At 37.0% G+C, this 16128-nt stretch overlaps 2 protein-coding genes across 4 annotated transcripts; one reads left to right on the forward strand and one right to left on the reverse strand.

Moving 5' to 3' along the window:
* Window positions 1-190: 190 nt before the first annotated feature.
* LOC107467230 (protein MAIN-LIKE 1-like) lies at window positions 191-898 on the reverse strand. The gene has a single exon (XM_016086271.1). The coding sequence runs from the start codon at window positions 896-898 to the stop codon at window positions 191-193; it is 708 nt and encodes a 235-aa protein (XP_015941757.1).
* Window positions 899-1923: 1025 nt separating this feature from the next.
* LOC107467558 (uncharacterized) lies at window positions 1924-7793 on the forward strand. 3 transcript variants are annotated; one of them, XM_016086686.3, is made up of 13 exons: window positions 1924-2260; window positions 2833-3005; window positions 3101-3204; window positions 3315-3395; window positions 3752-3855; window positions 3959-4045; window positions 4193-4395; window positions 4773-4974; window positions 5064-5114; window positions 5203-5301; window positions 5392-5451; window positions 5776-5900; window positions 6557-7793. In XM_016086686.3, exons 1-13 carry the CDS (start codon window positions 2024-2026, stop codon window positions 7683-7685), a joined length of 2655 nt encoding a protein of 884 aa, XP_015942172.1. In that variant the 5' UTR covers window positions 1924-2023; the 3' UTR covers window positions 7686-7793. The 3 variants fall into 3 exon arrangements, with proteins under 3 accessions (XP_015942172.1, XP_015942173.1, XP_052109748.1); XM_016086687.3 differs by having other exon boundaries at window positions 5779-5900; XM_052253788.1 differs by having other exon boundaries at window positions 2902-3005.
* The last annotated feature ends 8335 nt before the right edge of the window (window positions 7794-16128 follow it).

Below are 16128 nucleotides of genomic sequence, written 5' to 3' on the forward strand. Positions count from 1 at the left end.
AGTCTCGTGCTCTGCACTCTAGGACCCTTCTCGCTATAGGAAGGGCTGTAACCTGACCACCTGCAGCGCACATGGGTGTTATGTTTAATCAGAAGTATGACAGATTTGTAATACAGTACAAGCGTACATGAACATTAGCTATTTTAACTTGAAATAGAAAAGCCTGAGTAGCGTACCTCGATGCCAAAGGCTAGCTGCACGTATCATACCCAGCAGGCCTAAACCTGGAAAAGCGCCAGAAAATCCAGGACTGAAGTAGCTGAAGTGGGCCCGCTAACTTCACCACATGTCTGTTTGCCACTCGGCACATGCACCAGTACAACCATGCCAATGCTGCAGACCCCCAACTGTAGGAACCCATCTCCTCAAGCCTAGCTACATAGGGAAGCCATCTGATGTGAATGTGGTTGCCGGACTTGTCGGCAAACAGCTGAGTGCCCAACAACATCATGATATAGGCACGAGCAAAGCGCCGCACAGTCTCCTCATCGGCTCCCTCAGGGCACTCTCCGAAAGTCTCCTGGAACCAGGTGCAGTTTACTGCGAACTTCTGAACCTGGCTCGGAGGAGGAATCACTCCAAGCAACTCCTCGAACCATACCCAAGCTGGACGTCCACCCTCGATATACATATGGAAATCTGTAAGGCAACCGCTGACATAACGCCCGTCCACTGCCAACCCCAACTGGTACGCCACGTCCTGAAACGTGATCGTGTACTCTCCGAAGGGCATATGGAAAGTGTGCGTCTCAGGACGCCACCGCTCGACGAAGGCGCTGACAATGGGCTCATCTAACCGGAACCCACTATCGTTCAGCCTAGCCAGATGGTATAACCCGGCCATCTGCAAGTAGGGAACATAACACTCATCGAGTGGCATGCCTTGTTGTCGCTGCATGCTCCTGATGCATCGATGTGGCTGCGCATTAAATGGACCGCATTATTAGAACCACATACAATACTGGTAACAAAAAAAAAAAAAAACTAACACAATAAACCACTTACATAAACCATAAACACAACTGCATATAAAACCACTAACATAAACCACTTATATAAACCATCAACACAACCGCATATAAAACCACTTACAAAAAACTACTTACCCTAAACCTCCAACTAAACCGCATATAAAACCACTAAAATAAACCATTTGCAATACCACTACAATAAACCACTAACAATACCACCTAACATAAACCACTTACATAAACCATTAACACAACCGCATATAAAACTACTTACAAAAAATCACTTACCATAAACCACCAACTAAACCGCATGTAAAACCTCTAATATAAACCATTTGCAATACCACCACGATAAACCACTAACATAAACTGCCACTAAAACCACATGCAAAACCACTAACTAAAATAACCCGTGTGCACAAAATTTCTATGTACTAACCTCGTCGTTGATGACCCCGGCTATATGAGCAACCCCGTCCAACCGGTACAGCCTTGCAGGATCATCCCCTATCAGCTGAGTCTTCGGTTCTACTATTTCTTGGATCGAATCTGGGTCGTTTTCTCTGGAATTTGGTGGGGTATGGGAAATGAAAAGTGGTTCGAATTTGCTTGATTCGAACTCTTTATATAGCCCAATTGTACGTAATTCGAACTAATTAGGTTCGAATTTGTGGTGGCACTTAATCATGAGTAATTCGAACCAATTAAGTTCGAATTATGTGCGTGTAGTTCGAACCAAATAGGTTCGATTTATATGCAAATGTAGTTCGAACAAAATAGGTTCGAATTACATATAAGTATGCTTTGACTCATTCGTAAATCAATATTCAATTTGGCTTATTCACGTAACAACTTTCCTCTTATAGTTTATTTGTGTTTTTTACCCTATTTTTATCAATAATTTTAGCCATCAATTTAATATTTTTTATATGGTAACTTTTAACTACTTCACTTCGCTCCCAAAATCAATCAAATTAGGGTTTCAAAATCCCCGCCAAATTTCCTCCCTTTCCCTTTCTCATTCTCAGTCACTCAACTCCCCTCACTCTGTAATGTCAATGGCGGTGGAGAACGAGAAATCGGAATCCCCTATCACCAAAGCTTCGAAGCCTCTTCCTCCTCCTGCTGGTAACGAGCACTTACCGCAGAAGCAACCGTCGAGCCCCACCGCAAGGGATCGCATTGTTTCCGTTGCTTCAAACATTGCATCTCAGCCTCTTCACTTCTCTGATCCTCAAGTTTGGGGCGTCCTCACCGCCATCTCACACAATGCCCGTAAAAGGCTCCAGGTTCTTTCTTTCTCCCTTCTCAGATAAAATCTCAGTTGCTCTAATTTATAGGTTTCTTTGTAGTTGCGGTTTCCTTATTTGAAAAATGCAAGTGAAGTGAACCTTTATGCCTCTGAAAGTGAAAAGTGACAAGCTTGCAGCTTGATCTCTGATATAAGCCACGACCTGTCGGATTCAGTACATAAACCTTATGAACTTGCGATGATTACATGCATGCAATAATTTGGGCATTAGTGTGCATTTAGATATTTCAATTTGTTTATTCATTTATATATTGTTCAAACAGTCTGCAAAGTAAGAGAATTTTTTCAAAGCAATTTTTTTTTTTTAATTACAAAAGATGGTCAAACAAACAGACTCTTAATACATGTCAACAAGATTGAACTGTGCTGTAAATATTATGGATTTGCAGCAAAGTTATTATGAAATTACAGTCAGTGGTAGTTGAACCGCAGCTGTGACCAATGGTATTGGCACCTTTTCTTCATTTAATTGTTCTTTTTTCTGTAACTATTGATTACTCCTCTTCATTTGATTTTATTTGATTTGATTGAATGGTTGATTCTGACCAGGGAATTAATATTTTACTAACTGCGGATGAGCACTGCATTGGCCGATTGGTGGATGATGTGCGATTCCAGATTGATTCGAACAACATCAGTGCAAATCATTGTAGAATATACAGGATGTCGATTACAAACGAAAATATGGTGGACACAACATCAATTTTCTTGAAAGATACAAGGTTGTGGATTCTTTTTCAGAGCTTGGCTATTTCCATCCTTCCTATGGGAAAATTTCACCCTTGTCATATTCTGATTTTTGTAAAGTCTTGTTCAGCACAAATGGAACTTATCTTAACTGGGAGAAGTTAAAAAAGAATGGTCCTGCTGTCAAAGTCTGCCATGGTGATATTATATCGTTTGCTGCTCCTCCTCAGCACAGTATGAATGCTTTCCAGTTATCAGAAGTCAGAATTTTCATTTTTTCTTTAATAAATGGGATTTCAGGTTTTTTGGTTCCCTCAAGAAATATTTTGTATCTTTTTATACAGATCTTACATTTTCTTTTGTATATCGAGAGGTTCTTTTGTTCACCCCCATGCCAGATAATGCAGCTGCTAAGCGAAAAGCGGGTAATGTTATGATTAACCGAACTTAATTTACTAGTTTTTGTCATTATAGCATTCTACTCCTATTATGTTCATTATAGAATTCAAGCTTGAAAATTATATTATAGCATGTTGTGATATTCAGAATTTTCCTATACATTTGATTTTGACATTTGCAGCTTCTTCATATAACTTCATGTGATCAACTGTTTACTTCCTATTCGTGTTATATAAGTTCTAATTGATAATTATGATATATAATATAATTTTCTATCAGAAAGTTATTTGAAAGATACATCATGGTTGATATAGATATTTGTTTTATTTGAGTTTGTGGTGCTTTTTAAAATTTCTGTCTTACTTTTTCTTATCTTATATAGAGGGTTGTGCCTCTGAAAGCAAGAGATTGAAAGGCTTAGGCATTGGTGCCCCTGAAGGTCCCATTTCTCTTGATGATTTTCGAAGCCTTCAAAGATCAAACACAGTACGTTATTTTAAAAGGATGCAATATCCTAAGCACTGTAAACTCCTCCTTTCTTACCCTTCTTTTTCCTCATGTTAATTGTATCCTATCTTATTCTTGGCAGGAGCTGAGGAAGCAGTTGGAGAATCAGGTGGTATTAATTGATACTTTGCGTAATGACAACCGTGTTGCTGCTGATCGTCATGAAAGTGTATGTAGCTGATGTATTTTCAATTTATGTGCTCTTCTAAAACTCTGCATGCAGATTTTAATATAAAAATGTTCAATCTCAAGTTGTTCTTTGTTATATTAATATGTGGTCTACAATGTCTTACCTAATCCACAATCCATTTTATAGGAATTACAATCAGCCAAGGAGTCTGTTGCAAAATGTTACCTTGATCAATTAAAAGAATTACAACAAAGTGTAGATCTAAAACACAAGGAACTAGGCGATTTTAATAGAGTAACTGCTGAACAGAAACATGCCATTGAAGACCTCAATGAAAGGCTGAGTGCTTCTATGCAGTCATGTGCTGAAGCAAATACTATAATAAGTAGGTATGATCTATATAATTCTGAGCTATTTAATTCTTGATTTTGAGTTCTTCACTTCTTTAGTGTTCAATGTTGATTCAAGTGTCATAGGAATGAAGTTGTTCATTCTTATGTAGTTTGAGCTTGAGCTGCTCCTTGATTGATTGATTTTTATGTTGCAATGAGAATTGGGAATGTGGAATGATTTAGTGCTTATGTACAGTCTATATCCTTGTGTGTAACATCCTGGGGATGAATTTTGGTACTGACTGTTGGAGGAGGATGAAACTTTTGGTACCATGATTAGTATTAAACCTTTTGCCCCAGCATGGTTATGCTAGCTGTATTCAACTTGCACTGTTTGATAATTGAGTCCCTCTCCCTTGCTCCTCTGCATGCAGTCAGAAAGTAAATATAGCTGAACTCAAGGAACAATTAGATGACGAGCGGACTCAGCGAAAAGAAGAGCGGGAAAAGGCCACAACTGATCTAAAGGCTGCTGTTTTTAGAGCCCAGTCCGAGGCTCAAGAGGAATTAAGACGACACACTGATGCTGCCTTAAGAAGAGAAAGAGAACTACAAGAAACAATAAATAAGCTTCAGGTTTGAAGGTTTTGTCGCTAAATTAGTAAGAAACTGTACTCCCTTTGATTTTGAAGCTTTTAAGCTGTCATTCTTTCTGAATGTTGTAGGAGTCAGAGAGGGAAAGGTATTTGCTAGTTGAAACCTTGAGGTCCAAACTGGTATGGTTCTGCTCATGTTTAGCCTACAATGGGCGACAACTTGTGTATTTCATAAATAGGTTTGTGCCTTCGTTCTATTTTGTTGCAGGATGATACTAGGCAAAAGATGGTTGTGTCTGATAATAAGGTTCGCCAGTTGGAAATGGAATTGCATGAGGAGAAGCTGACCACTGCAAATCAAACAAAGGTACTCATATAGTTGTGTGTATTATGTCTTTTTTCATATTTTGGATTTGGTTACTATCTTGCTGAACAAAAATGCAAATTCATGGAGCAGAAAATAGAAGAACTTGAAGAAGAAACAAGAAGATTAAACCAAGAGCTTGAGGGTGAAAAGGTAGATATTGGAATTTCATTTTCCAAGAATGTTTTTGTTTAAAGGTGTTTGTCTAAATGATGTCTGCTTCCCACCGATTGCTGCTTTCCACCGATTGCTGTTACTGTTAATGACTTATTTCCGTGAGACTTCAGAGTATGACAGTATCTTATTTATATGTTGCTAGACTGATAACTTCTAATTAATAAGTTGCTTCAGCTTTCTAATTCAATATCCCCCCTTATTCTCTTCTATCTTTCATTTATATTTTTTAGCTCGCTCTTCTTTTATTTTGGTGGTGAAGTTTCTTTATGTGAAACTGAAAATATTTGTTGCTGTTGTTAGCAGGCAGCTCGAGAAGAAGCATGGGCTAAAGTTTCTATTCTTGAGCTTGAGATAAATGCCGCAATGCGGGATCTAGATTTTGAGAGGAGGAGGTTAAGAGGTGCCAGGGAAAGACTTATGCTTCGGTAAGCCACAAGTTGTTTCTGTTTAATATGATCACTGGACAACTGTAGTTTGAAAATTATGTAAGAATGAAACCTTATGTAGAAAAGAATATTAGAGGACATCGCAGGATGGGCTACTTTACTTGAATACTGTAATTCTTTGGCTTGCTTTACAGTTTACATATAGGAATTTTTTCTTAAATTGGTGATTACAATAGACAGGAACGGGAATTCTATGACTTCTTAATTAGAATCATCACTAGTGTGTATATTATGGTTATGTGAACATTACTATCATAGATTCTGAATGGATTTTAGCTACCCTGAAAATATGAAGAATAAAGGATGTATAAACATCTACAAGAATATGAAAGCAATTAGCAGAGCAATTGAGCCTAAATAAAAGTAGGACCGTGGCTGAATAGTTTTTGTTGTATTTATTAGAATGGACTACTCAACAATGTCATTGCAGTAAAAATTGCAGATCCTGGTATTCATCTGTTGGATATGTCATTCATGCTGAGTTAATCAGCTTTGTTTAGTAGTCCCTGTTGGTTAACATGCTGCAACGTTGCACTGTTTGTATTAATGCTGATCGGCACTTTAACTTTACGAGGCAACTTCTACACCTGCATTATGCTTTGATTTTGCCACTGAAGCTCATTGATGTCATGCAGGGAAACACAACTACGGGCATTTTATTCCACTACTGAGGAAATACAAGTACTCTTTGCCAAGCAACAGGAGCAATTAAAGGCTATGCAGAGAACTCTTGAAGACGAAGAGAATTACGAGAATACTTCTGTAGATATGGATGGAGTGATCGGTGGAACCCCTGGAAGAGAGAGAGAAGTTGCAGGATACCATAGCAAAAATGCTGCAAAGGCAGGATCAACTGCATCTACACAGAAGTGCAACAGGGATCAAGTAGAAACCTCAAGCAATGAAGCTAGTGTCACTGAGAAGCATGACTGTGAGGTGAGAAGTCAAGAATGCCAAAATACACAAGAGTTCACCAGTGCAAATCATGATCATGATGTAAGAGGTGGCTTTGGTTCTGATATTGATGGTCTTGGCACAACAGCTATGATGGATGGAGGCGCTGGCGGTACTGAGCGAGTTCTGGGAACTGAAAGTCCTTCAAATTATGGCGTAAAGCATGTTGATTTGGATAAATCTGGTGCTTTAGATGGGGACACTATGCAGTGTGATGATGATGTAAATGTACAAGAAACTGAGGAGCAAGCCCATGATCGTGTTTCGCATCCGTTGCAATTACATGATCCTGTAGACACTGAAAAAGTTATTGAGGATACCGAAGTTGGAGGCACAATCAGAACAGCAGACCTTTTAACTTCCGAAGTTGCTGGCAGCTGGGCTTGCAGTACAGCCCCTTCTGTGCATGGAGACAATGAATCTCCAAGCAGAGACAATAATGAAGGTTGTGGTCCATTGCATGATTCAAATATTGTGGTGGCTGAGAGTCAGAACACTCGTTCTGACGATGCTGCCGCTAGATGGAATGAGCGGCAAGCACTCCGGGATATGATTGGCATTGTTGCTCCTGATTTGAGGGAGAAGTTTGGAGGTTCTGCATATAATTGTGGTGAAAAGCAAGAGAAAGATGGCAGTTCAACTGACTCGGACACGCAGACTTGTAGCAACAGTGGCAATGAAGGTAGAATCAATGCAGAGGGTGGAACTATGTCTGATGAAGAAACTCAGTGTTGTGACCATGTTGAAGAGAATGAAAAACTGGATGATGCCATGGATGAAGGTGATGATGAAGCTACTCAAGAAGATTGAATCTCTTGTATAAAATATAAGTCAGGAAACTGTACATATTTACATGGATTTCTGAAGACATCTCATCTCATCTCACGTATATAAAGTGGTTGATTACCCCTTGCGGTTATGACCCCCTCTAATTATATTAAAGGCGTCTTATGTTATTGTTTTTATTTGTGACCGAAATAAACTAAACAAAGAAAAATAAAATAAACAAAATAAAAGAATGGCTTAAATAGAGGGATAGTCTCGTTTAAAACTACTGTTAAACTTCTCTCAAGGAAAGAAGCTCCATATAAGAAAGTTGTAACTTCATTGTCATTTTTACCATAGTATCTACTACTGTATTTGCATTTTTCATAATTAAATGAAAGTCAATATGCCAATTCCAATGCATGATATCTCTTATTTCGAACACCAATGGATTAATAAACCCAAAATCATCTTGAATAACAAGATTAAATGCTTTCATATAATTCGTCTCACAAATAACATCTCGTTGACGCACATCCCAACCTAAGAGATATTCTCTCCAAATAGAAAACAATTACTCTCAATCATTCCCAAACACCCGTTTTGCCAACTCCCATTACAATCTCTAATAACACAAACAAAACCAATATTATCACTCGAACCAAAATAACTAGCATCATAATTAATTTAAAAGTATCCATTTAGAGTATAGGGAAGAGACATACATTGTAATTCAAAAATATTCTTAAAGCTCATTTTCTGAAGTTAATGCCAGACAAATCACTTTTTCTAGAAGCAAAGTTTTATGAGGATTAAAGATGTCATTATTCCTTACTCGTCATATCCTTCCTAAATGCTCTCTGTTTATTATTATTTATCATTCACTAGAATCGGTTTTCTTTGTGGAATAGTGTTTTATTTTGTATTTTTTTTTAATTTACTTTTTTTTAAGTATAAATAGTGTATCAGTATTACTCGCAATTTATATATGAGCTTTATTTATTTTGTTCAAATATATCGTGCTTGCTGTTGTTATGGATGGAGACAATGTCATGTAAGCTAAATAAACCATCGGATTTGATAAAATGAACCAAGGGGAACTCGGTTACTACTTTCTACTCTCTTTTTTGGACGGTGTCAAGTAGAAGTGAATTTTAAACAAAATTTATATATGGATTATTAGTGGACAAATAAAAACCAAAAAAGAAACATTTATTTATCTATTAAAAATATATATCAAACTAGTGTTGTAATGATTAAATAAAACATAAATATCTAAAGGTTTTTTTTATACATTTATTATGTCAATTATATGTATTTTTTGTTTTCCAATACATCTTATAACTCGGTAGGCTAAAGATAAATTTGTTGTAGATCAAAAATTCAGAGCTCCATTTAATAATTTACCATTTTATAATTTACTACTAATCCGTGAGTTTCTGTATAATTTACATAATTTAGTGATTTACAACAATATAGTATTAATCTCATTAAAAAAAATATAATTTTTGTCCTTAAAAAGAAAAAAAAAACTAAACTCTGTAATTTAAATAATATTATCACAAGTATTGTTCTAGCTAGGAGTGCTTAATTTGCAAGACAACATTAAACATATAAACAAACTATAAATCTAAATATCAAAAACAATAAAGATTTATATTTTTTTTCTGTTTGTTCATTCTCTAATTATGTATTGTAAACCTAATTACGTCATTTAAGGTGTCTGATTCTAACTTAAATTGCGTTAATAAGAAAATCGCATTTTAAAGATTTACTAGAACTACAAAATATGTGTAAATTAATTTAACATACAGATTTATTAGAAATGTAATTTCTGTATAAAGTTAGTTGTATCATACTATATTAGTAAATCCGTACCATTATATAAAATATACAATATACCTTTAAATTGATTCCTAACGAATTTCAAATTAATACATTGATCCCAATAAAATTTTATTACTTTAAAATTCATTGAAAATTACTTTTGTGAGACAATTTAATCCTTTTGTCACTTATAATAAAATATTTAATATACCTGGTAAAAAAATAATCTCCAAATAAATTTTATTATAAGGTAATCAAATTTCAACAAATATCGTTATAAAATAAATTGATCATTTTTAGTTTTTATAAAAAGATTATTAACTCATTTCAATAACTTCTAAAATAATAAAAATTTAATAAATATTAAAATGTTTGATTTAAAAATTTTTAAAAATTAATTTGATTCCGTATTTTAAAATATATAAAATTAGAGTGATTGTAGTATACAAGAAAAGGTAGTTTAATAACTATTTATATCCTTTATTATTAGTAGAGAACTAGAAATAGAACTAGATGCTATTCTTTTTTAATTATTTTTTAACTGTTGTGATAAGCACAAAGGATGTGAATGTCCATTAATATTATGAGTGATTCAATTTTTTTATAAAAAAATATTCATGTTATCAAGAAATAATTTACATTTAATAAATGTTGAAAATATGAACCCTATACATGTATAAATAGGGGGTATGGTACGAGACAATACACACAGAAGCAATAAAATACTATTTTCTCTCTTTATACACTATTAATAGTTTCTCTCTCTCTCTCTCTTTCTCTTTTTGTTACTACATATAAATATATGAATCATCTTTATTGAGCTAATTATATTAATGCTATAGTCTTCTATTTATACTTCTTTAGTTTATATATCGTCTTTATTTATTCTACAACACGTTATCAGCACGAGACTCTGATCAAATTTTAGGAAGACTCCAGGTAACAAATTTTCATTATGTCGAAACTCTCTCATCTTGAATTTAATGCTCTTGATATATCTGGAAACAATTATTTATCATGGATACTTGATGCTAAAATTCATCTTGATTCAATGAATCTTGAAGATACTATTAAGGCTGAAAATAATACATCCCAAAAGGATAAAACCAAAGCCATGATTTTCCTTTGTCGTCATCTTGACGTATGATTGAAAAATGAATATCCCACATTAAAAGATCCTGCAGATATGTGGAAAGACCTTGAAGAAAGGTACAATAATCAAAAGACGGTGATACTTCCTCAAGCCCGATATGTTAGAGAAAACTTTCTCGACCTTCCTTGCCTCGAATGTGCTCCTGCAACAGCAGTATCGAGAAAAATGATTTAAAAAAATATTCTGACTTAATTTTTTGCCTTCTTGTTGCTAAACGCAACAATGAATTACTTATAAAGAATCATGAAGCATGTCCAACTGGCGCCACCCCATTTCCTGAAGTAAATGCGGCAAATTATTATCCCATAAGAGGTAAATGACAAGATTTTGGTAATAAAAAAAATTATGGAAGGAAGAAAAATTATAGTCACAATAAATTATCTCAACAGAAGTAGGATAAAGAAAGAAACAATGGGTAAAGTAAATCAATTGATGATAAATGCTTCCGTTGTGGTGAAAAGGGTCATTGGATACGTACCTGTCATACCCCAATGCACTTAGTTAATCTTTATCAAGCATCCTTTTTTTTTTTATAGTTTTATCTTCACTAAGGTCTCATAGGAGATGAGGTTACAAGTCAAACCACCTCACAAAAGGCAGCCCTCAATCACAATTAAACAAGACAAAAACAACAAGGCAAAGAAAACATAAATACACAGTTAAACTAAGACAACACTTCCCAATAAACAAAGCCAAAACCAGACCCCCAACAAAAATAATAGCAACAACACCTCAAAGAGAAAGAAGATTATTTTTGTATGACCGTTAAGCTAAGCCAGCTATCAACCAATAGGAGCCAAAGGAAGAGACCAGCAGTTAACACACACTTCTACTTCATTAATGACTGACTCTAAAAAAAACAGCTCTCCATTAAAAATAATCTTATTTCTAGCTTTCCACAAGCTCCATAGAATTGCAAAAAATATAGAAACCACCTGTCTTTATAATTTTTAGAGACACTCCTACCAATCCAAGATTCAAAACACCTAAGAGACTCCTCAGGCCATCCCCACATCACATTGAATTTGTTTAACACCAAAGACCAAACCTTCCATTCTTGCTCACAACCAAAGAAGAGGTGGTGAACGGACTCTGGAATCTTTCCACAAAGCACACACTCCGGCTGGGGGGCAATACCACAGTTGAATAGTTTCTCTCTGGTATTAAGTTTGTCATGCATTACAAACCAAGACAGCAGTTTCACACGAGGCGGGGCAGACCCCTTCCAAAGCTTCAAGATAAAGCTATTAACACACACTCCCTGCTGATTAAGATACACCTGCAAGAAGGATTTCAAAGAAAAGGATCCTGTCCTGCGGAATACGTTTCTCGGGGTACACAAGTCCTATCGCTTAAAGATAGCTTTCTTTCGAGCTTTCACTAGAACTTGATCCCAAATTATCAAACCGCCAAGCTATCGAATCTTCACCACCCCTAAAAGCACCCAGCTTTGGCAAGGACTTCAGCATCTCCTGCACCTCCTCCTCCTTCCACTGCCAAATATTATGCCTCCAATGAAATTGCCACACCCAAGACAGCCCATCCCAAAAATCGCAATCGCTAATGTGACAATCTTTGTCAAAAGCTACAGCAACCTTAAGAGCTCCACCTTTTATCCACACATTGTTCCAGAAACTAGTCCTATTCCCATCCCCAACCATCAACTGCAAACCTTCTCTAAACACCCTCAAGAGCTCCCTATTTTTCACACCAATCTGCATAATTTCTGGCCACACACCTCCACTGCCTTTCCCCTCCATACCAACCAGCAAATTCAAGTTACTAATTTTATTACAAGAACAAATAACATGTTTCCAAAGAGGACACTCCTTCTTTTCGAACCTCCACCACCACTTGAATAAAAGGGCCATGTTCTTTAACACTACATCGCCCACGCCAAAACCACCTTGACTTTCAGGTCTCTGAATGACATCCCACTTGATAGTCGGCATCCCCCTACTCCTATCCGCCTTTCCCCAAAAGAACCCCATTGTAAAGACACAATCTTTTTTGCCACAGCTGTTGGCATCTTGAAGATGCTTAGATAGTACATTGGGAGATTATTTAGGATGGCTTTAATCAAAACAAGCTTACCAGCCTTCGACAGAAATTTTTCCTTCCAACCACTCAGCCTCTTCTCTACTTTATTTATTACAGGCTTCCAAGTTTCTACCGTTTTAGGATTAGCTCCAAGCGGAATACCGAGATACTTGATTGACAGATTTGCTTTAGAACACCCTAAAACTTCACAAGCTAAGTCCACCACTCATTCATCACAGTTAAGACCAATAATCGCTGACTTTCCAAAGTTAATCTTCAATCCAGACATCTTCTCAAAACCTTGTAGCAATCTTCTATAGCCTCTAACAGTTTCTAACTCACATTAACAAAATAAAATCGTGTCATCAGCAAATTGTAAGTGAGACAACTTCACTCTATTGATACCCACCTCTAGAGGTTTCAACAAACCTTTCTCCCTCAGGCGGCACATCATGCTATTTACGATTTCTCCAACCAAAACAAATAGAAACGACGAAATTAGGTCACCTTGCCAAAGCCCCCTTTCCAAGTTGAATGGTTTGGTAGGACAACCATTTACTAGAATTGACATAGAGGCCTTCAAGCAAGCTTGAATCCACCCCCTCTATTTCATGCCAAACCCCATATTAACTAAGACTTTCTCCACGAAGCTCCATCTAACGCAATTATAGGCTTTCTGAAAATTCAATTTAACAATCCATGCCGGAACTCTTTTCTTTCTCACCCAATTCACCACTTCACAAGCTATGAGAGCCCCATCAAAAATCTTCCTACCACCCACAAAAGCTAATTGAACCTCTCCCACAAGCCTTGGCATAAAAGAACGCATTCTATTCACCAAAAGCTTCGAGATGACTTTATAAACATAGCCCACCATGCTAACAGGCCTATATTCTTTTAAGTTATTATTTCCTCCTTTGTGAGAAAAAGATACCTAAGTCAAGTTTGCTTGTTTTGGCATTGTCCTACTATAAAAAATTCCCAGAACAGTTTCACATAAATCCTTCCCAATCACATCCCAAAGTTTTCGAATACATTGAAGTTGAAACCATCTGGACCCGCTGCCCTTAAGGGCTCGCACTCCTAAACAACTCCTTTAATCTCTTCAACAGATGGATCCCTCTCCACCCAATTAGCCTCCTCATTCGAGATTCTGTTTACTTGCCCCTGGTCAAACCCAATATCATAGAACTACTCTTCAGTATACAACCGCTTAAAGAACATTCTTATTTCTCCCATAACTCTTCTCGGACCTCTAAAAATCTTTCCATCAATCATGATCTCCTCTAGTCTTTTACCTCTTTTTCTCGTTTTTGCTAAGGCATGAAATAATTTTGTGTTTCTATCCATCTTTGAAGCAAAGTTAGATCTAGACAATTGTTTCTAATGTTTGTCCTTTCGCTGATACCAGAACAGTTTCACAGAAATCCTTCCCAATCACATCCCAAAGTTTTCGAATACATTGAAGTTGAAACCATCTGGACCTGCTGCCCTTGAGGGCTCGCACTCCTAAACAACTCCTTTAATCTCTTCAACAGATGGATCCCTCTCCACCCAATTAGCCTCCTCATTCGAGATTCTGTTTACTTGCCCTTGGTCAAACCCAATATCATAGAACTACTCTTCAGTATACAACCGCTTAAAGAACATTCTTATTTCTCCCATAACTCTTCTCGGACCTCTAAAAATCTTTCCATCAATCATGATCTCCTCTAGTCTTTTACCTCTTTTTCTCGTTTTTGCTAAGGCATGAAAGATTTTTGTGTTTCTATCCATTTTTGAAGCAAAGTTAGATCTAGACAATTGTTTCTAATGTTTGTCCTTTCGCTGATACCAGCGCTCTGCCAATACCCTAAGGGCCTTCATTCTAGCCTGCAAGCATTCATCAACTTCACCACTCTCCAGCTTCTCATCAATAATTTCAATTTCATCTTCCACTTTTTGAATATTATAGTCAATGTAGCCAAATCTCTCCTTGTTCCACACCCTAAGCGGCATCCTAATAGCCTTAAACTTCTCTAGAATCTGGCCTCCATCCAACTTACTCCATTCCTCTCTGACCATATTAACAAAGTTTCCATGCAACAACCAAGTATCCAAAGTCCTAAAAGGCTTTGGTCCCCAATCAAGATCCTCAGAGGCTAACAGCAAAGGGTAATAATCTGAAAGAGCCCTATTCAACTCTTTTAAGTATAGGTCATTCTTCACCTCCTGCCACTCACAGTCTAAAACAACACGATCAATTCTACTACAATACTTTTCCCCATACCACGTAAATTTCCTCCCACTCAAATTCATATCAATCAACTCCATGTGACTCACCCATTGTTTAAACTCGCGACTACTCTGCGTAAGAGATTTATTTCTTTTCCTTTCTTCCTCTCTCAAGATCTCACTAAAATCCCCACCAAACATAATTGGGACACCTACCATCTTTTTAACCTCCTCCAGAAATTTTCAGAAAGCTACCTTTTCATCTCTTAGGTGCATACCGTATACCATACAAATGGCGCAATCAAACCTCAGCTCCATGATACAACCTTTCACTACAACCCATCTTTCACTTCTAAAAGTATTCGAACAAACAAAAAAATTCTTTATGCCACATACAAATGATAACCCCTGCTGAAAAAGAAGACTCCACGGTAGCCCAATCAATACCATTATCTCCCCACAAGTTCCTAATCAACCCTCTGTCACACCCACCTTTCTTTGTTTCAAACAAGCTCACAAAATCAACTCTATTTCTTAAACATACCCTTTTGACCATTTGTTCTTTCTCCCTTCCCCCCAAACCTCTAACATTCCAAAACAAGAATTTCATAATGAAATAAATTTAGCACCTGAACGTAGAACTCTGCAGTAGTTCCTGTCGTTGGTCAAGCTTCCTTTCTTCCCTAGGTTCCTGCTTCCTCTAACAACACGCTTCCCTTCTTTTTTTGCGCCGCCCTTCCTCAATCCTTGAAGCTCCTTTAAAATGACCTTTTCCTCATTTACTGAGAAGATCATGCCAACTTCTTCACAAAAACTCATAGGTCTTCGTGCCTCACACATCCCCGCTCAAGTTCTCATTCTCACCCTCCAAATTAGGGCATACAGGCTTAATTCCCTACCTTGTTGTTTCGTCTCATCGCAGACTCTGATCACCTCCCTTTCCAATAGTTTGTGTATGTGGTTGTCGTCCTTACAAGGCCTAAACCCAGGTGGGAATGGGCAAGAAGACTGGGAATCTATACTTGAAAAAACCTCAACCTCCTCCAAGCTACAGTTGTTTCCTTCACTACCTATTTCCAATGCTTGCACCGCGTCAGACCCAAAAGGTAAATGAATCAGCAGACCCACAGGCCCACACTTATTATGCACCACGACATTCCCCCTTTCTTGCACTACTCCACCTTCAAGACCCAAAAGATTTTGGGCCACATCTAACCTTAGCCCAGCGTCTTCACTATCTTCCTCTATCTGATT

The sequence above is a fragment of the Arachis duranensis genome, chromosome 9, assembly GCF_000817695.3.
Source record: "Arachis duranensis cultivar V14167 chromosome 9, aradu.V14167.gnm2.J7QH, whole genome shotgun sequence".
In the NCBI taxonomy this organism is placed as follows: Eukaryota; Viridiplantae; Streptophyta; class Magnoliopsida; order Fabales; family Fabaceae; genus Arachis; species Arachis duranensis.

Coding starts and splice junctions, on each gene's coding strand:
- LOC107467230 (XM_016086271.1), bottom strand. CDS start 898: ATGCAGCGACAACAAGGCATGCCACTCGATGAGTGTTATGTTCCCTAC.
- LOC107467558 (XM_016086686.3), top strand. CDS start 2,024: ATGTCAATGGCGGTGGAGAACGAGAAATCGGAATCCCCTATCACCAAA. Junction 4,396..4,772: donor GCAAATACTATAATAAGTAG/GTATGATCTATA, acceptor CTCTGCATGCAG/TCAGAAAGTAAATATAGCTG. Junction 5,452..5,775: donor AAGAGCTTGAGGGTGAAAAG/GTAGATATTGGA, acceptor TGCTGTTGTTAG/CAGGCAGCTCGAGAAGAAGC.